The sequence below is a fragment of the Camelus bactrianus genome, chromosome 11, assembly GCF_048773025.1.
Source record: "Camelus bactrianus isolate YW-2024 breed Bactrian camel chromosome 11, ASM4877302v1, whole genome shotgun sequence".
NCBI lineage: Eukaryota > Metazoa > Chordata > Mammalia > Artiodactyla > Camelidae > Camelus > Camelus bactrianus.
The window spans coordinates 47,822,878-47,844,961 of NC_133549.1; the positions used below are offsets into that span (position 1 = coordinate 47,822,878).

Here is a 22,084-nt window from a genome sequence, read left to right on the forward strand (position 1 = left end):
TCTTCAGGAGAAATATCTGTAGTTTTAAAACTTTATTTGAAATTGTACATTTTAAAATGGTTAAAATGATTAATTTTACATGCACAGTACTTTGAGAAATAAAGAAACAAGGAGGAATTTATCACAGGGATTAAAAGGGGTATGCTTATATAATGCCTCCTCTCCCTTCCCTGGCTTTTTGTCCCTAAATTTTTTAAAGTATGAAATATTTGACATAATTTACAACAGTGCCTTCTGTCAATCTTACAATGGATTGAAATTAGCAATAGTAAAGGATAGTGGAGAAATAGGCCTAGCAAACATAAGAAACCTAATGCTGTCCTACAGGTAAGATCATTTTAGTATTGTCCTGTCAAGAGGAAGGACCTACTGGAACTTTCTTCACAACAAGAAATTTCCTTTCATTGGCAATGTAGGCCTGTTAAAACAAAGTTTCCCTGAAGTATCAGCAGTGCAGAGAGAGAATTAACAAAACTGAGCAAAGTTCTGCTCACATGTAGCAATTTGTTTCTTCCATAAGAGTGTGTTTCATTTTTTCCCTGAATCTATTCTAAACACTGCATCATTTTAAAATGCTAAGATATATGTCACAGACTCAAGGTATGGCTTTTAAAATGCTCAAGTCATAACTACTGTCCAGACTTTTTAGACATGAACTTTATAGCAGAGATCACTGAGGAAAAATTACCTGAATTATATTTATATTTTTTCTTTATGCAATCAAGGAAAAACTATGTTCATAATAGCCAATCAATGTATAACAACAGGCAATCAATTGTGGCATAAACAGGCAAAGGTATCAAAAACAGTCTTTAAAAAAACACCTGTATTAAGCCATGGAACCCAACTCTGTCAGATTCACCCACCACCTCTGTAATGAACATAAGCTTTAACAAACCCTCTAAGATTTCCTTTGCCTTTACTGTTGGTGGCTCAACTCTAGCTAGGGGACAAATGACACTCAGAGAAAGGGTCACAAAACAAAACAGTATTCAAACATTTAACAATTATGATTTAAAATGCTTGCAAAAAACAATGAAAGCGTAATATGTAATGTGTTTTTTTTTTCTTTGTTTGCTGAAGTTGATTTTATGGAAGCAAGTCAAGTAGCTAGTGAGTGAGTTTAGCTGACTTTCCAGCATTCATATCTTAAGAGCAACATTGTTCTCTACTCCTACATTTGTATGCTGTCTCTTTTACTAAGGGTTTATAGGAGTCATACACGTTTTGGTAATATCTCCCTGCATTTTATGGAGAACTTCAAATGCTGTATTTGCAATTTTAGAGAGTCACAAAGTTGGGGGGTGCTTTGTTTGTTTTTGGGAAGATTTAACTCACTCATAGATAAAGAGTTCACCATGCATTTCATACTTTGCTACATTCTAATAATTCAAGGTACTACATTAAAACTAGGCCTTTATAAAACTTTTAAGTGGGGTCTAAAAACTGATTACACAAAATGTAGGGTTAATTATAACAAATTTGCATTATAAAAGACCACACTATCACAATTATACTAGATTATAAACTTACAAAAATAGTTCTGATAATATTTACTATCTTTTTTAAATTATAATTTTCACCAATATTCAAAGCTATAATGAACATTTTTCTCCCTGGGGGAAACTGTAAAACTCAGAACCACACATTGAAAAACACTGGAAACATTCCGTTATACATAAATGGAAAAATCATGACCGGAATTAAAAGAAGAAACAAAATCACTCACTTATCCATTTTCTGAAAATGTACTGAGCACCTACTAGGAGCTAGGCACTCTCTGGGGACAGAAAGAGCAAATACATTTCCTTCTCTCACAGAGATGTTAACTCCAGCAAGGGAGAGAACAATTAAACAATCACCTACAGGGTATGATGAATATAACTGACAGGAGTATCCACTGGTACAAATAGCTCAGATGAAGTAAAACCAGAGAAGGCTTCCCAAACAAAATGATGTATGTATGGGCTTAGACTCAAAAACTAAGGTTGGAATAAACCAGACTTGGAGGGTCAGGGGAGTGGACGCAGGAAAGATGATCCAGAGATCATGACTAGGAGGTGAGAACATAGATTGGAATGAAGGGGAGAGGGATAAAAGAAGAGAGAGAAAGAGAAAGAGAGAAGAGATGCAGAGAACTTGACATAAGATGAAGCTAAAAAGGTAAAGCAGGAACCAGATCTCAAATGATTTGGGAAGACGTGTTTGTTAAGGAAGTTGGACTTTATCCTAATTAGAAAACAACTAAAGGGTTTTAAGCAGAAAAAAGACCACATTAAAATGGACACATTAGCAAATAATAGTAAGGCTGAAGTGAAGAATAAATTATAAAGACTTCCATGCCTCCAGGGGAGGCAGGGAGAGCAGAGTGGCTGCTGCTGCAGGTGTCTTGGATTAGAGATGATGGTGGTATGCAGTAGGGCTATGGTAACTGCTACGGAAAGAAAAAAAACTGGCCAGAGAAAGATCAGAAAGAAAGAACTGATAGGGCTGAATTTGGGGACTGGCTACCTGGGGGGAAAGGGAGGGAGGGAGAAGTCAAATATTATTCCTAAGTTTCTGAATCTGACAATTGAGGGAATCATGTACCAACTTACTGTTTTCTTTCCATTTGGAAATATTTACAAGGTTCTAAAATTATTAGTTTCTTTGCAGTTATGCACATTGATATAAACAGTGAAAAAACATTTTAGATTTGCTTCTAGCAAAAATGATTTTTATCTCTTGAACCATCTTCCACCTGTTCTGCAACAAAATAATATTAAAATGAGTCTGTATTCCACACGAGAAAAAGGAAATTTAGCTAATAAAGATATGTGCTCAGTGCGTGGAGAAGGCCAGTTTGAAATTAAAGTCTGCTATTCAAAGTGAATCCTCAGATGAAGAAGCAAGGGCTGACACTATCCCCAAATCAGAAAGTGTCTCAAAAGTGCCTTCCTTGAATCTATTATATAACCAAAATAAGCACAAGACTAGCTTTCATAAAACCACGGCAGGCTTTCTTTCTTAAATTTAAAAGAATTTTGGCAAGCTGAAAAAAAAAAAGATCTACAGAAAAAAAGAGCACTACCCTTTGAAATCCAATGTCAATAACAAAAAGCAGTTGCTTTCAAAACCCACTCATTCACTCAGAAATTTAGGTGCCCTAAACTTTTATGAATAGATTACCACTGGCCAAGCAGATTAGGCACATTTTAAACACTTTCATTTGTCCCTATAAAACTGTATCCAATACTGTGAAAATATACATAGTCTGCTCAAGAAAGGAATTTCAGGGGCTACTCATTCCTCTAAACATTGTACCACCTTATAAACAGAATACCATATTGTTTGTGTATCAATATATTTATAATGTATATTTTATATATTCATAGAAGAGGTAACAAATCAGAAGATACACCTTTTTGTATTTGCATAAACTGAAAATACCACTTGTCTTCTCTGAAGGCATTTTTATATATTACAAAATAAGAATTTCCTCACATTGAATGGATTCAACTTATCAACGAAATAAAAAACAGATGCCCTATATAGTACAGGTACCTTGCAACCCCCTTCATCCAACTCCTAAGGGTTTCTCCTACACAATCTTTCATCAGTTATCTAGAGTCTGTGAGGGATGGGTTATCTTTTCGCCTGCAAAACAGTAGTGTGTTCAATTAACTATGGAAAATGAGTAAAAACTATGTTTTTTGAACTATCAACATTTTTCCCTTCAGTCTGTGTGGAGAAGGACCCATTTCTCATGAAAACTAACAATAAACTTGGTGGCTCCTTCTGACTGCTATCATAGGAATTACCTGTACGTACGTGCACTAACATCAACCCTCTGACAAAACGTATTCCCACCATCCTCTCATATTGGAGGAAAGGAGGACTTTCCTCCTACAGCTATACAAATAAATATCTTGCTGGTTTTCCTATATTTCCCTATTGATAGGCATCACTTTAAAATAACTTAAGATTTGTGACACATTTTTCAAAGCTTAGTTAAGGAAGATGATGCTAATACAATAATTTGCTAAAGATCACTACGCTGATGACTGAATGTGTACTGCCAAACAAAAGGAACAATTATACTGTAATATAAGAAGCCAGTCCTCAAGAAAGAACATATCCCTAAAGCCGTAAACAACAAAAAAAAATCTGACATAGCTAGAAGGTCATTTGGATAATAGTAACTCGAATCTCCCCGACTTCGATAGTTACTACCAAGTTTTCCCGTGAAATGGAGGTTAGGGGTCGCCGTTAGAATACTAAGAAAGAGAAGAGACTCTCCCAGAACTGAAAGAGGGAAGAGAAACCAGAGAAGAGAAACAGGGTGAGGAAAGAGAAAAACTAGCTCTAACATGCCAGAGTCTGTTCAACCAGAAAAAGACATTTTTGAATCGATTTACGAGCAGTAACCCGAGCCCAAAGCCCCGCAGACCGAGAGGCGAACTCTGGAGTCTGGGGAGGAAGGCGTCCGAGCCCCGTGACAATGGGAACTGCTTGTTTCTAGGAGTCGGGGCACCGAGAGGAGACCGTGCCTCGCGCGGGCCGCCTTCCCGTCCGCCCGTGAGAAGCCAGACCCACCTGGACACCGCCATGGCCGGGCGCCGGCGGTTCGGAGCTCCCCGCGAGCGACGCGCCGCGCCGCTGAGGCGCTAGCTTCCAGAAAGCCGAGCGGCGCAGGCCCAGGCCACGGAGCAGAGGGGAGCGGCCGGTGCGGCGCAGGGCGTCCCGGCGCGGGCCCTGGGGCATCTGCCCAGCCGCCTACCCGAGCTCGTCCCCGCGGCGACCAGGAAGCAGGGGTCTGAGACGGCGGCGGAGGCGGCACTCCTCCAACCCGCACGACTTCAAACCGGGTGCCCCCAGCCCCGCTCTTTGCTGACGCAGGCGTCGGCACGCCGGACTAAGCGTCAGCGCGCCGGAAGTGACGTCAGCTCACCGCGAGGCGCTCCACTCCGCAGCTGAACCAGAGGAGTTCCGGCCAGTTCAGCCTGGTCCCGGGCGCTGGAGTTAAAAAGCTAATTGTGCTCACCTGGAGGAAATCGTTGCTTTTCAAAACAGGCGGGAAAGGAAAAAAAAAAAAAAGTCTCCTTATTTTTTAGAGAAGGAAAAAAGGCGATTTAGCCAAGGTTCTCGAAGTTCAAAACCTTTGTTTCTATTTCTCATCGCCCTAACCGTCAATCTCTCCAGACCGCTTCTAGAGAAAGCAGGATCCAAAGGACCACAGGAGGCCCTAGTCCTTTGGTGGCGATGCCAGTGGGAGGGGGTGACATCAGGAAAGATCTGCAACGGCAGTGAAAAGCACGGCTCAAGTATTTTCCGTATTTCTGCCAAATGTTCTGCGTTGATTCTGGCGGGAGGGTCTTCTGCCAACCATTTTGCGAAGTTTAATTTCTTACTTGTTTATGTTGTTGGTATTATCATTTTCTCAACCAGATTTGAAAACTCTCAGCCAGTTGTCTGTACTATTTGCTTAAGTGGCTATTCAATCACTTAACTTGTTAAGCTTTTAAATATTTTTCTGTCACCTAGTGCAGGCCCTTATCATCTTAAGCTTGGTTTTTAAGACAGTAGACAAAGTAATACTCCAGCTTTTTCAGTTGAGCCCATCTTAAAGGCCTCCAACAGGTTAATCTTAAAGAAACACTGTTTTTATCGTGTCACTCCTCTGCTTATAAAACTTGTCCATTGGCTTCTCATTACCTGAAAAGTCTATGCCTCAGCCCGAGTCTTTTTCGTCTATAAAATGAGGCTAATGAGAAGTACTATAGAAGGTTACGGAAATTTAATGAGGTCATGTATTTAGAAAAGCTTACAAAAGAGTTTATAAACCATAAGGGAAAGAAACTAACTTAAAAACCTGCTAATTGCTAGGCATTTGGCATGTATTATCTCATATAATTTGTAGGCAAACCCCGTAAATTTTAATCTTCACTTTATGGGTGAGAAAACTAAGCTCAGAAAGTTTAAGTAATTTACCCAAGATCCAAGCTGCTAATATTTACTGTTCATTCATTCAACAAATATTAATTTGGCCCCTGCTCTATGCCAGACACCCTGTTAGGCAGTTTATACTATTAGACAAAATCTGACTAAGCTCATCTTCAAACCTCTTCATGCTTCACAGCCTCCTCCCACCTGCTTTCTCAATGCATCTCCTATCACGGGAACCAACAAGCAGGTACTATTTACTGATTATATACTACATTCATTTATTCAGCCAAAATTAAGTACTTACCACATGCTAAACTCTGTGCTAGAGATAAGGGCTTCAAAAGAAACCAAAAAGACACACTCAAGTTGAACTTACAGTTATTCTAATGAAAGGAAAGAGAGTGAACAGGTAAACAAGAAAATAGCATGTTTATATTCTATGTAAAACAGAATGATGGGATAAAGAGGGTGATGAGATTCTAGACTAGGTAATTAGGAGAAAACTAAGGAGGAGCTTCAGCTGAGGCCTGAATGATAAGAGGGAGCCAGCTATGTGAAGACTTGGGGAGCCTTCCAGTTAGAGGATACACCTAATGTGAAAACCTAAGAGAAGCTGGCTATCTTGGGAGATGAGATGAGACAGGTAGAAAGGGGCCACTGTAAGGGATTTGGATTTTAGTCTAGATGCAATGGAAAGTCATAGGAGGGTTTTAAGCATGTGAGTAAAATGATCTGAGATACATTTTTAAGAAATCTTGCTCTTTAATAGCCAAAAGGGAATCAGATATATAATTCGAAATGACACATAGAAAGGAGGAAAGGGTTGATGTTATAGCTTGGTAAGGCCTTGTACAATAATCAAATATACTGAAGTCAGACTGACTTGTTTTTAAATCTTTCCTCACTACATTTAGCTGCTATGTGTCTAGAGGAATTGCAGAACTTTTAACTGAACCTAAGCTTCAGTTCCTTCTTCTGGGAAATGGGAAATAGTACCTTATAGGGTTGTGATAAGATTAAATGAGGTAATGAATATAAAGTATTTAACCAAGTGACTGCAACAATAAGCACTCAAAAACATTAACTATGTTGAGTACTCTTTTTGTTAACTATGCAACCTTAAGCAAATGACTTAACTTCTATGTCTCACTGTCCTCAGCTGTGAAATGGTAATAATAATAGTACTGATACACAACCCTTATCTGAGACTCTGGCTACATGGTTTTCTAAATTTAGAATTCGTTAGATTTCGAAAAGGAATCCAGTGTACACACCTTGTATTATGTCACACCTCAGCAGCTTCTATGGCAGCACCCCATAATCAAATCCATTTATAGTTCTGCAGCAAAGTGTATGAATAGTCATACTAAGAGGACTAAATAAGAGCTGTAAATAGCTGCGTGGCAGCTTAGGTTAGGTTTTGCCACCAAATGAAGTTTTTTTAAAGTATCATTTTACAGGTCTTTTTCAATTCTAGAACTGTAAATAACAGATCATGAACCTGTACTTTTAAAGTTGTTGTAGGGATTAAATTTGATGTATGATACACTTAAAAAAAATACAAAGTGCTACTTACATGTGGAATTTAAAAAATACAACAAACTAGTGAAAAAAAATCAAAAAAGAAGCAGACTCACAGATACAGAGAACAAACTAGTAGTTTCCAGTGGGTAGAGGGAAGGAAGGAGGGGCAATATAGAGGTAGGGGGATTTAGAGGTACAAACTATTATGTATAAAATAAGCTACAAGGATATATTGTACAACACAGGGAATACGGCAAATATTTTATAATAGCTATAAATGGAGTATGAGTTTTACAAATTGTGAATCACTATATTGTATACCTGTAACATATATTATACATCAACTATACTTCAATTATAAATATACATATAATAAATTTAAAATGAAAATATTAACTGACCAGAAAAAATACTAAGTGCTAAATAAATATTAGCTATTTTTTTAGTCACCAAAAAGGTAGCTTCAAAAATCAATGACGAAAGAACTGTTAAAGAATGTTGGACAATTGGCTCTCCATGTGGAGGGAAAAATCAAATCCATACTTCATATCATATCCCCAAATAAATCTCAGATGGATTAAAGATTTAAAATTGAAAAATACAACTCTGAATCTATTAGGAGACTATATTGAAGAATATTTTGACCTTAGGATAGAAAAGGATTTCTTATTGCACAAGAAAAATTTACCATTGAGGAGATAAAAATAGATAAACTTGAACTCAGTAAACTGTACAACTTGTATGCTGCAAAAGGAAAACATCCAAGGGAAGGCAGAGGAAGAATGGCTTTCCTTGAGTCTTTTTAAGAGCAGGGAAGAACTTCCCCAGAAGCTGACAACAAACTTCACAAAGTATGCAGAATTGGGTCACACCCATAACTACACAAACCTTTCAATGGGGATGGAATTATCCTTAAATCATCAAGAAGATGAGAATGAAGTCAGCTTCCCCTGAGACACAAGTTCTACTGGGAGAGCGGAAAGGTGGCTCCTTCACCTCCAGGCATCATACATCTAGGAAGAAGGAGGAAAATGAAGAGGAGTAATGTTTGTCTCAAGAAAGCAAAAATATTCCCACTAATTCTTAGTAGACTTATATTTCATTGCCAGAACTGTGTCACATGGCTACTATAACTGCAGGGAATTCTAGGAAGATTGTGGAATGATACTTCCATTAACTTCATACTTCTCACATGATCAAAGAGATTTTGATATGAATATAAAAATATGGGTTGTCCAGTTATATTATTTAGACTGTTACATCAGTTGTTAGCTCTATAATGACGTTACCTCATGCTAAACACAAAAATAAATTTTAGATGGATGAACAAGTTAAATTTTTAAAATAAAAACAGTCTAAAATGCATATATATCACATTTTGCATATATATATAATCTCAAGTGAAATTTGATATGGATGAGAACTTTTGCGTTTCTGCAGTCAAGGGAGAGAAGAGCAATTGTGAAAGGATGCGGAAAAGGAGACCCAGCATAGCATCCCAGACATACCCAAGTCTAGGGTTGAGATAAACACATGGAGGAAAGCTTGTCCATGAAGGGTGAGGATCTTGAATTATTTTTTTTAAATCTACTTAGGCCTAAACACTTCTTGAAAAGTTTTTGGTATCCTCAGGGGTACAAACACACCAGTTTAAAGACCACCACTCTAGTTTCATAGATTATGCATCTATCAAAAGTCATCAAATTGTACATCTGAAATATGTGTAGTTTACCAAAATTATATCACAATAAAGGTGTTTAAAATAATTTTAAAAAAGAAAGAAAAAAGATAAAGACCACCACTCTAGGGAGCACTCTTGTACACGAGAAGATCTCTACCAGGGTGTTCACTGCAGCACTTTTAATCATCTGGAAAACCTAGAAATGACCTAAGTGTCCATCAGTAGAGTGATGGATAAATTAAGTGTAATATAGTCATATAATCAGAAACCAACAGCTGTAGTTAAAGTAAATTAACTAGATCTGCATATGCCAATATGGACAAAGCTCAAAGGTCAATATGAAGCAGAACAATATTTACAATGTCATATGATTTCTTTAAATTCTAAAAGCTATATTCACAAAGCAATACTATTTGTATTTTTAAATTATGAATTATTTCCAACATACAGAAAAATATAGAGAATAAACTCCACTTATGTGCTCCCCACCCAGTTTTAACAAATGTTAGTATTTTACCATATTTGCTTCAAATAAACTTGCACGAAATTAAAGGTGTAACTTTTACTTCTTTCTTAACCCCATTCTCCTCCCTGCCTTCCCAGAAATAACCGTTATTGTGAAGTTTCTGTGTATACTTCCTGCCCATGTTTTTTATCATTTCACTACATATATATGTAGCCATAAACAACAAAAAGTATAAAATCATTACAAGTGGATTGTAAGAATACACTGCAAACTTAGGATAAAATGCTGATGACTCCTTGGTGGGAGTGGGGTGGGGAGGAAAATGAGGTTTATGAGGGGTAATGGACATGGAAGAGTTACTTGGCATTTTTTTCCTAAAAAAGTGTAAAAACCGTCTCTTCAATAAGTGGTGCTGGGAAAACTGGACAACTACATGTAAAAGAATGAAATGAAAACATTCTGTAACACCATATACAAAAATAAACTCAAAATGGATTAAAGACCCAGATATAAGACCAGATACTATAAAACTCCTAGAGGAAACATAGGCAGAACACAGCGATATTTTTTTGGATCTGTTTCCTAAAGCAAAGGAAATACGAGCAAAAATAAACAAATGGGACCTAATTAAACTTAAAAGCTTTTGCATGGCCAAGGAAACCACTGACAAAACGAAAAGACAACCTACTGAATGTGAGAAAATATTTGCAGATGATGCGACCAAGAAGGGATTAATATCCAACATATATAACAGTTCATACAATTCAACATCAAAAAAACCCCCAAACAATCTGATTTAAAAATGGGCAGAATTAAACATTCTTCCAAAGCTAACAGACACGTGAAAAGATGTTCAGCATCGCTAATCATCAGAGAAATGCACATCAAAACCACAATGAGATATCACCTCACACCTGTTAGAATGGCTATCATCAAAAGGAACACAAATTACAAATTTGTTGGCCAGGATGTGGAGAAAAGGGAACCCTTATATACTGTTGGTGGGAATGTAAATTGGTGCAGCCACTGTGGAAAACCATATCAAGGTTTCTCAAAAAACTAAAAATAGAACTACCATATGACCCAGTAACTCTATTCTTGGGTGTCTATCTGAAAAAAACAAAAACACTAATTCAACAAGATACATGCACCCCAATATCCATAGCAGCATTATTTACAGTTGCCAAGACATGGAAGCAACATAAGTGTTCATCAACAGGTGAATAGATAAAGAAGATCTGGTATATATGCGTATTATATATATTATTTTTATTTATAATTATATATATATTTTTTACACACACACCAGAATACTACTCAGCCATAAAAAAGAACAAAAAATTTTGCCATTTGCAGCAACATGGATGCTCTTGGAGGTCATTATGCTAAGTGAAATAAGTCAGAGAAAGACAAATACTGTATGATGTTATTTATATGCAGAATCTAAAAATATATCAAACTAGTAAATATAACAAAAAAAAGCAGACTCACTGATACAGAGAACAAGCTAATGGTTACCAGCAGGTAGACGGAAGGGGGGAGAGACAAAATATAGGGGTAGGGGATTAAGAAGTACAAACAATTAGGTATAAAGTGAGCTACAAGGACATATTGTACAACATAGCCAATATTTTATAATAACTAAAAATGGAGTATAACCTTTATTTTTTTTTAGTATAACCTTTAAATTTGTGAATCACTATATTGTACACCTGTAACTTATATAATATTGTACAGCAGCTATTCTTCAACTCAGTCATAATGCAGGTAACTTAGTTTTGAAATCAGCTGACTTTGTTATGTTTTTTATGTTGAATGTACCATTAAAATTTTTAAAAGAAAATTGAAATAAAATTGTGGAACACAAATATGGCAAGATATTAATATATGCTAATTTTAATGGTAGGAATGGTAGTTAACTTTAACGGTAATTTAAAAATAATTTTTGTTATTTTCTATTTTTTCCTCCATTTATTATGAAATTTTTCAAAAATACAGGAAATCTAGAGAAAATTATTCAGTGGACACTCAGATACCTACACCTAGATTCTACAATGAATATTTTACTATATTTATTTTATCACATAATTCTACTACTCATTTCCCTTTATTCATGCCATCTATATTAATTTTTATATGTTTCAAAATAAGTTGCAAATATCAATACACTTCACCCCTAAACACTTCAGCATGGAGTTAATAATTAACTTGGGTTTAATAATTGTTTACAGGTTTGGGGGGGAGAGAGTTTGGTAAAATTTTCATACAGTGAAATACACATATCTTAAGTGTAATCCAAGTCTCTACCAAGATATATTGCCATAACCCCTAGAAAGTTTTTTTTTTTAGTATCCTCTCTTGGTTAATACAAGCCTCACTCATGCCCCAGAGGCAGCCCTGTTCTGATTTTTTTTTCCACCATTGGTTAATTTTGTTTGTTCTAGAACTTTATATAGATGCAGAACTTTATACAGATACAATATGGGCTCTTCTGTATATGACTTCATTTGCACACCATTATGGTTTTGAGATAAACCCACTTTGTTGTGTGTTGCAGAAGTTATTCCTTTTTATTGCTGAGTAGAAAGCAGACTGTATCACAACTTGTTTATCCACTTACTTGTTGATGGCTAACTCGATTGTTTCCACTTTGGGACTGTTATGACTAAAAGGCTACAGACGTTCTTGTACCTGTCATTTTGCTTTCATTTCCTTTATGTAAATACCTAGAAGTCAAATGGCTAGATCAGAGTATTTACTTTATAAGAAAATGTCCATTTTTTTAAAGTGATTGTACAATTTTATACTCCTATGGGCAATGTATGAGAGTTCAAGCAATCAGCTTTTTGCCTTGAGCACTGAATTAGGTACAAAAGAAATTGGAAAAGGTATCTTTGTCTAAAAATATTACAATATAATTTGGGAGATTAGGCTAATACACATGAAATGAAGAAAGGTTGAATGTTAAACTCTGCCAAGTTGATTTTACATGCAGGAAGAATTATGTAAGAAATTGAGAGGCAGGATGCCACCTTCCTTTACTCATCCACCATAGAAGTTTTTCGGGCCAAGTGCTGCAGAAACCTTTTCTAGGGGAAGATGGGAAAGAAGGGATGCTTAGACTCTGTTTCTTATGGTAAGATTTTTCCTTTGTAGGATTCACACAGGGCAGGACCAAGCAGGCAGTCACTGAAATCATCAAGAAATTTTACCCCATTCTAAACTATTAGATGTGAATCCAAACAGGTCTGTTGGATTACTGATGCAAAGAAGATTATTTTTAAAAATCAATATTAAGATATATATTTCATCTTTTCTTATGTATCTCATTTCATGATACTTTAAAAAGTATCTTCCTTTGGACTACATCAAAATTTAAAACTTTTGTGCATCAAGGGACACTATCAACAGGACACTATTTCACAGAGTGAAAATACAACCCACAGAATGGGAGGAAATATTTGCAAATAATATAACTGATAAGAAGTTAATATCTAGAATACATAAAGAACTCCTACAACTCAACAACCTGATTTTAAAGCACACAAAGGACTGGAATAGACATTTCTACAAAGAAGATATACACAAATGGCCAATAAGCACATGAAATGATGCTCAACATCACTAATCTTTAGAGAAACGCAAATCAAAACCACAGTGAGATACCATTTCACACCCGGTAGGGTGGCTATTATAAAACACACAGACACACACACACACACACACACACACGCAAGGGAACAAACAAAACAGTAAATAACAAGCATTGGCAAGGATTTGGAGAAACTGGAACCCTTGTGCTCTGTTGGTTGGAATGTAAAATGACGCAGTCACTACGGGAAACAGTATGAAAGTATGAAGTTCCTCAAAAAGTTAAAAATGGGTGTGCAGTGGGGGTATAGCTCAGTGGTACTGCATGTGCTTAGCATGCCCAGGGTCCTGGGCTCAATCCCCAGTACCTCCACTAAAAACAAAACAAAACAAAAAGTTAAATATAAAATTACCATATGATTCAGTAATTCCATTTCTGGGTATATATCCCAAAGAACTAAAAGCAGAAAATCAAACAGATATTTGTACACACATATTCCCAGCAGTATTATTCACAAAAGCCAAAAGGTGGAAGCAACCCAATTGCCCATCAACCAATGAATGCATAAAAAAAATGTGGAATATACATACAATGGAATACTATTCAGCCTTAAAAAGGAAAGGAAATTTGACACATTCTACAAAATAGATGAATCTTGAAGATGCGATGTTAAATGACATTAGCTAGTCACAAAGGGACAAATACTGTATGATTCTACTTATATGCGGTAAGTAAGACAGAAAGAAAAAGAAAAATATCATATAATATCACTTACATGTGGAATCTAAAAAAATGATACAAATCAACTTATTTACAAAAAAGAAACAGACTCGCAGACATAAAAAACAAATTTATGGTTACCAGTCGGGGAAGGGGGTGGGAAGGGATAAATTGGGAGTTTGAGATTTGCAGATACTAATTAATACATATAAAAGAGATAAACAAGTTTATACTGTACAGCACAGGGAACCATATTCAATATCTTGTAGTAACTTATGGTGAAAAAGAATATGAAAACAAATATATGTATGTTCACGTATAGCTGAACCATTTTTCTGTACACCAGAAATTGACACAACACTGTAAACTGACTATACTTCAATAAATATATATATATTAAAAAAAGAAGTTTCCCCTTTCTGACATGACACAGCACATCTGTGTGCCCTTAATTTTGTTCTTGGGGCAATGTTTATGACAGAAAGCATGGTCTCTAGAGTAACTTTCTTCATCATGACTTTTCAATAATAAATTTTTTCATTGTAATTAGTGAAGAATGTCACAAGATGTCACTCTTTAGCTGAAAAAGTACTCCAGTTGGGTTCTGTAGTTGATAATATTAAGTAATGCCAGAGCATCAGATAGAAGCCTGTAAATACTCTGTGCTTTGCTCATGTAAATATGGTTTTCTGGGAAAGAGAATGTTTCCATCTGTGAAATGTATTAATCAGCTACTTTGTTTATGAAATGTATGTTAATATTTCTTAACTTCATCAGTACTAGTTGTTTTTCAGTATAAACTGAATTGGTGTAATTAAGATATAACTAACTTTGAAAGTGACAGTAGTGAAATACAAAGCTTAAAGGTAAAAGATCATTGATCACTGACAGTCAGGTGCCTTGTGGCTTTACCACTAAATGATGTGTGACATTGAGTAAGTCCTTTAATCTCTTTGATTTCACCAAAGTGGTGGCAATGTCCTTTCATAGGTCAATATATGCTACTGTCTATTCACTATGTGCTAAAACATATTTAAATACATTTTAATTCTAAAATATTTTGGTTTTTGTAGTAGTAATCAAATTATAACTGTTAGAATACAATACCAATAGGAGCTCAGTAATAGAAAATACTGTCCACAGGAAGACATTAGGAAATGTAAAGAGATTTCTTGACATCCCAGAGAAGTATTGTAGGAAAGTACTTGTATAAAACAATTATAGTCAGAGGTATAAACTCTTGAAATAAAAAAGTCACATTTATTACTGAGAACATTTTCTAAAAGATAATGGGATATCCTGAAGTGTAAAAAATAGCTTTGCTTAAATATAAAATTTTCAAAATTCAAGAACACATTAATTTGAATTGGTAATAGTGCCCTGCACTATAATCAAAATAAATTTTTAAAAATTTCAAATTTTTGTAAGAAGTTTACAATGGATTTATAATACCTAAAAATAATCAAAAGACCAAATGCTCACCCCTGGGCAGTATAATGTATCAATAAACTAGGATATTTTTTATTATTAGTAACAGTTATTAGGATTAAGTTATAAGGATGAGAAAGTCTATCGGAAATGATGGGTGAAAATACAGAACTCAGAATGATATGGCGTATAAACAGTGCCTGGTTTAGAATATTGGCAGTTGCTTTGTTTCATTTCATTTTGTTTAACTCTTAAAACTTACATCTCTCTGTTTAACTTTTATTTTCAGATGATTAAATATATAAAAGGAAAGAAAAGAATGGTTTGTTAAAATTCCCGTGATTATTTTAAACACAGGAAGCATTGCCAAGTCTATCATACGTGTGTGTGTGTGTGTGTGTGTGTGTGTGTGTGTGTGTGTGTGTGAGTGATGGTGGTGGGAAATCTCCCAGTGAGAGAGAAGTCTGGGAGGGCCATAGTGGGGGAGGCCCCTTCGGTCCCATTGATAACACATTCATTCACTGGGAGCCGACTAAAACAGACTAATCCTTCCTGCAGTCATTTCCTCTACCTTAAGGCTCCACCACCTCTCCTAGAACTCGGTAAGTTCAAAGTGCAGTAAAGGTGCATTTTTCCAAAGAAAAACCTGAAATGATTGTGTAGATAATTTACTGGAGGGTAGAGAAGGGAGGGGTGGAGGTGCTAATTATCAGGCATCTCTTTGCTATCGTATTTGCACGTGGGAGAAAATCTCAATACCCAAATAGTTTCAAAAAGATTATTTAGACAGTAATTGGCTTTTTCCCAGGAAAACTTTTCAGAGGGGCCCCTCGCAGGCTGCTGCTGCCCACTGGAAACTAGCACCCAGAAAGTCAAGGGAGGGGGATTGGCAGGTGCATGCGCCTGGACCAAGGGCTGCGCCCGGCTCAGTCAGTAGCCGTCTTTGCCTCTGTCCCCAGGTTCAAGGGATGCTGCTCTCCTGGCCCTGCCACCACTGAAGCATCCAGGGGTCCCTGGGGAGCCGACCTGAGAGCAGACACCGAGAGCCATGAGTCCTCTAAGGCTGCGAGCGTCGATCTCGCTGCTGCCGCCGCTGCTGCTGCTGGGTGGCTGCCTCCTCGCGGCCGCCCGTAGGAACAAGGGGGCGGCTAGCAGCGCGGCCGAGTCGGCCCCGGGCCCCGCGGGCGGCTCCTCGGGCCGCTTCATCAGCCCCGAGCGGCACGCGTGCAGCTGGCAGCTCCTGCCGGCCGCCCCAGGGCCCGCACTGGGCAGCGAGCTGGCGTTGCGCTGCCAAGGCCCGGACGGGGCGCGCCACCAGTGCGCCTACCGCGGGGAGCCCGGGCGCTGCACCGCCTACGCCGCCCGCCGCGCGCACTTCTGGAAGCAGGTGCTGGGGGTGCTGCGCAGGAAGCGGCGGCCCTGCCACGACCCCGCGCCGCTCAGGGCCCGCCTGTGCGCCGGCAGGAAAGGCCACGGCGCCGAGCTGCGCCTGCTGCCCCACGCGTCACCACCCACGGGCCCCACAGCGGCGGCGGGCTTCCCCCGGGATCCCAAGCTCCGGGCCCGGAGCCGGGGTCGGCCCCGGGAGCCCGCGCCCGGCCCGGCCGCAGGGGCCCCGCCTCCCCCGAGCTCACCGCCCAAAGAGAAGCCCTCTGAGAAGACCAAAGGGAGCAAGAGGAAGGCGGCCTCGGACCCGGACGCGGAGCCACCCCTGGGGACCAGATCCGATCCCGACGGGCTTGACGAGAACGCGAAGCTCACGGAGACCTACTGTGCTGAGAAGTGGCACTCCCTCTGCAATTTCTTTGTCAATTTCTGGAATGGCTGAGGCTGCGGGCCTGGGGCCGGGGGGCGGGTGTAGGAATTGGGAGACGAAGGAGGGGTCATGTGCGCAGCCGGGGAGGGGAAGCTGAAGGCATCCTAGGCCTCGAGATACCGAGTAGCCGGTGGGGATGATTCCAGGTTGTAGAATGGGGCTAGGATGGGGGTGGGGCTTGGGATGAGCGTGTCAAAGGCTTGGAGAGTCTTTGAGACACCGGAGAAGTTAAAAAAAAATTGAGTCTGGACCTTGATTAAGAGCAGAAGAAATAGTGGAAACAGAAGTAGGCGTACCTGAAATGTGCAAAAACTATAGACTGGGTGGAGAGATGCATACAGAGAGGCTGAAAAAACAAGGGTCAAAAGTGGCTAAAGTGATGTGAGGCTCCTGTGAAAAGCAGGATACAGTATACACTGTTTAACACACTTATATTAAAATGTAATCACCAGCAATGGATAACCTGAGCCAGGTTGAGTGTTCAGTGTCTTCTCACCTTATCAGCTGACAAGATTACCAACCTTTTTCCTCTTTCGAAAATTACTATTAACTTGGGTGCTGTTTGGTATTATAGGTATCTAGAGGGAGAGAAGCCATTCGGAGGTCAAAACTGGGTCCAGTGAAAAGACTTTCAGGATGACTGCTTTTGAATTCTTTTAGAAGTACTGCTTTTAAATGGAGTAATGCCTCATGTTCTGAAACTTTCCCATTAACCTTCTAAATTCAGAAGTGAATTATAGAAGTTGAGTACTCCAGTAGGTTTTAAAAAACAATTCTGTTTATACTTGATCATATTTTAAAAAACAGGAAAAAATGTAGGTATATAACTCAGAGTCATCTGGACCGTTATGGAAGTCATATCTCTGTTTCATGTAATTAACTGTTAACATACTTCATTTTAAATAAGATGTAATGATAGACATTGCACGTGTTAGGTGCTCAATAAAAACTGTATGGCTTGATTTAAAGAACTGGCAGGACAATGGAAATTCTGGCTGCATTTGATCTAGTTCTGAGTATACCTGGAGTAAGTTCTTAAACACATCTTGAATGTGCGGGGAAAGACAAGAAGTAAGAAGTCTGCATGAGGGAAAAGTCACAAACTGGCAAACCCTGGGCCCTACCATTACTATGTCTGGCCTCTGTGTGTTTGTCTTTCATTTCCCCTCTCTCTCTCCCTCACTCCCCACTGGGACTGTTGCCAGCATTTAAAAATTAGACAATTTCTTATAAAAAGCCAGATTTCTGAATTCTCTTGTAAAATTAGATCTAACAACATTAGACACACCTTTCCACGTGGCAACAATTGGCTCACCCTGAACATTGGCTGCCCTCTTTAGTACGTTTTCTTGAATTTTCCACCACCCCTGCACATCTTATCAACCGACTTTATTCATTTATATTACAGACCTAAACCCATGAGACACTTAAGCCCCAGATGTAAGTTTTTTTTAACCTTTTTTTTTTAACTGACCTTCTGTTCTCATTTCCTTTAAAATAGTGGTAGTTGCAACCATTTTACAGATACCAAACATCTCCTAAACTTTTTCCTCTTTGACCAGCCTCTAAGAAAGTAGACACTATCTTTTACCTATTCTCTACATTCTTCACACAATTGGCAAAACATTCAGATTGCCCATGATTTAGACTAGGTTTATGAGGTCACATTCTGAGTACCATTGACCATTACATAAAATTCATCTTGGCCAAGGAAAGGAAGCTCAGAGTAGCTGGAGACCACTCCCTAAAGTTAGGGAACGATACACACTTCCTCTAAAAAGGTCGGCAAAATTTGGATGTCACCAGAAAAAGGTATTAAAAATGAAACAACACTGTCTAGAGCCACGGCTAGAATCATAATTTTACCTCTTCATACAAAACTGCCAGTTCCTTCCTGTGTGCCCTTGAGTAGTCTGATGAGCTAGAGGGAAAAGCCACACTCTGTAGGCCCAAGTATAGAGTGTAGGTTGCTACTGTCTCTGCTCCTCTACACTTTAAGAACTATACCAAGACACTATCTCCGAACATAATAGGGACTGGTAGGGGCCAGCTGCTTGCAGTGGAAGGGAAATGGACAGATCCTACCATCAGCTTCTAGAGTGACTTCGGCTAAGTCCCAGGGTCTCTGATCTGCACATTCAGGGAGTTGGGCTAAGTTAAATCTGAGGTCCCTGAGACACACTAGTGGCACTCTAGAATCCTGTACGTAGTTTCGCACAGAGATGATAACATGTGAACCTCAAATACTATGTGTAGAGTACTGCACATTATAACCCAAGAAAGATCATGGAGTTAGAAAAGATCTAGAGAATGATAACCAGAATGGCCAAGGAAATAGAGAAGGCCTCCATATCTGGAGCATCTAGAAAGATTTAGGTTAGGTTAGAAGAACAGATCTGCAGTTGGGAGAAGACAGCATCAAAATCTTTAAAATAACGAGGAGGGTGGACCTGGGGAACATAGATGTTTTCCCCTGCAGGTGCCATTAGAAATGAAGTGAAAGTTACCAGGGCACAGCCAGGTTTACTATCAGACCTGGGATCTGCAGGGACATCAGAAATGGCAAGATATCTGCAGCTCTGTCTATGGGAGGCAGAGAATTTATTTAAAGCATTGGAGCATCTTGTTCTGGTTATATTTCCCAATTTATTTAGTTTAGAGCTAAAGACCATAGAAAATGAACTCTATAGCCAATTTGCTTTTCTGCACTCATCTCAACTAGGCAAAATCTTTTCAACCCCCAAGTCTGTATTTTTTTTTGGTTTGCCCAACACACTGCCAACATATTAATCCTCCTAAAACAACATTTTCATGCAATGACTCAGTTTACAATTTTAGAGACTGGATCAGTAGAGTGTCACAGGAAGTTCTAATGGAGCCTGAGGCAAAAGCAAAATCAGTAATACTGATCCTGTCTTTATTGTGACTTGCTTCTAACCTCAACAGGCTGCAAAAAAGGCAGTGAACTGTCACTTTCATAATTACATCACATAATATCATGACTTCCATCCTGCTCACAGGCTCCATTGACTCTCCTCCCCTTTGCTGAATTTGGAGTCAACCACCATCTGGAGAAGCACACTTGGCGAGGAACTGAAGGCAGACTCTACCTGATAGCCAGCAGGGAGCTGAGGCCCTCAGTCTGACATCCCCGCAGATCTGAACCCAGTTAACAACTGTGAATTTGGAAGCAGAGCCTCCCCCAGCTGAGCTTCAGATGAGACTCCAGCCCTGGCTGATACTTTGTTTGCAGCCTTGTGAGAGATCCTGAAGCAGAGGATCCAGCCAAGCTGTGCCTGACCCATGGGGCGTGAGATGATGAATGTGTGTTGTTTAAGCTGCTCAGTTTGTGGCAATTTGTTATGCAGTGATCATTGACTATTATAAATATACATGAATAACTTTGACATTATTTTATGGTGCACATATGCAAGTATTTATTTTATTTTTTATTTTTATTTTCAAATTGTAGACTCTTTTACCTTTTGTGTGAGTGTGTGTGTGTGTGTGTGTGTGTGGAGGGGGGTGGCAGGAGGTAATCTGGTTTATTTATTTGTTTAATGAAAGTATTGGGGATTGAATACCTCATATATGCTAGGCACACACTCTACCACTGAGCTATACCCTCCCACCGCCAAGATAAATTCTTATACATAAAATTTAAGTTAAAAGATACATGCACTTAGGACTTTGAAAGGTATTGATAAATTGCCCTCCATGACATTGTTTTAGCTTCGATAAAGACATTTTCATCTTAATTAAAATTTTCTAAAATATAGATGCCTGAAAAGTAAAATGTGAACATCCTTCTCCTTTTCATAGAAGTAACTGATTTGATAGGAACCATCAGGGTTTTTTCCTCTGTGGATGTGAGTCAGGCCACATCTCAATGGTTTATAGTTGAGGTTCTTAACCTAGGGTGAATATAAGGTTTCAGATCTTGTTCTATACAAGATATGTATATGTTCTATACATATATTTACAAATACATTGATTTTTTTCTTTCTTACCTAAATGGAATCCTGCTATACTAATTATTCTACAGTTTGCTTTTCATATAATAATATATTTTGGAATTCTTTCTAAATTAGCACATGTGAATATACATGTCCCTTATGCCTTTTCTTTGGTACATAGTACATACATGGTACAAAGCATGAACAGAAAATAGGTATTGTTTTATTTAACCACTTCCCTCTTGATAGACAGAAACTAAATCTCTTTAGCTATATAGGAAATGAATACAAAATTGAAATCATCTGAGTACTTCCACAAAGTTTTATTCTATGCTTCTACTGTTTAAAACAGTAATTGTATTAGTTTGCTAGCACTGCTGTGACAAAGTACCACAAACTGGGTGGCTTAAACAACAGAAATTTATTGTTTTATAATTCTGCAGTCTAGAAGTCCAAGCTTAAAGTACTGGTAGGGTTGGTTCTCTCTGAAGGCTGTGAGACACAATCTGTCCATCTTTCTCTCTTCCAGCTGCTCATGATTTGCTGGCAATATTTAGCATTCCTTGGCTTTTAGATCCCTGTTCTCTTCTTCACATGGCATTCTTCCTGTGTGCATGTGTCTGTCTCCAAATTTCGCCTTTTTGTAAGGATAGTATTCCCTATAAAAGTACACCAAATAAGAGGCCCACCCCACTCCAGTATGATCTCATCTTAACTGATTACATCTGCTATGACTCTATTTCCAAATAAGGTCACATTCTGAGGTACGGGGGGTTAGGGCTTTAATCAAATTCAGGGGGGACACCATTCAACCCATAGTAATAATAATGAACCTCCCTGCCACATACACAAAAATCAGTCCTTTTTTATTATACACAAACATATTCCCTTTTCCTATGAATATTGTTTCCATTTACTTTTTTTCTTTCAATTTTATCTGACTGTAAAGAAATGTCTGCTCCAAGAGACTGTTCCA

At 38.4% G+C, this 22,084-nt stretch overlaps 2 protein-coding genes across 3 annotated transcripts in view; one reads left to right on the forward strand and one right to left on the reverse strand.

The window, feature by feature from the left end:
• The window catches only part of BTAF1 (B-TFIID TATA-box binding protein associated factor 1), a 74,683-nt gene extending 69,819 nt beyond the window's left edge, over positions 1-4,864 (reverse strand). Inside the window, exon 1 of the mRNA XM_010971221.2 lies at positions 4,576-4,864. Coding sequence (XP_010969523.1) covers positions 4,576-4,589 — 14 coding nt within the window. The 5' untranslated portion in view covers positions 4,590-4,864. The remainder of the gene's footprint in view (positions 1-4,575) is intronic.
• FGFBP3 (fibroblast growth factor binding protein 3) overlaps positions 1-18,123 on the forward strand; it is a 111,537-nt gene extending 93,414 nt beyond the window's left edge. The window contains exons 1-2 of one of the 2 annotated variants that reach the window (XM_074373961.1): positions 5,030-15,938; positions 16,296-18,123. In XM_074373961.1, the coding sequence (XP_074230062.1) occupies positions 16,385-17,164 (780 nt within the window). In that variant the 5' untranslated portion in view covers positions 5,030-15,938; positions 16,296-16,384 and the 3' untranslated portion in view covers positions 17,165-18,123. Of the gene's footprint in view, positions 1-5,029; positions 15,939-16,295 lie in introns of those variants that run through there. The other variant, XM_074373962.1, reaches the window with a different exon arrangement.
• The last annotated feature ends 3,961 nt before the right edge of the window (positions 18,124-22,084 follow it).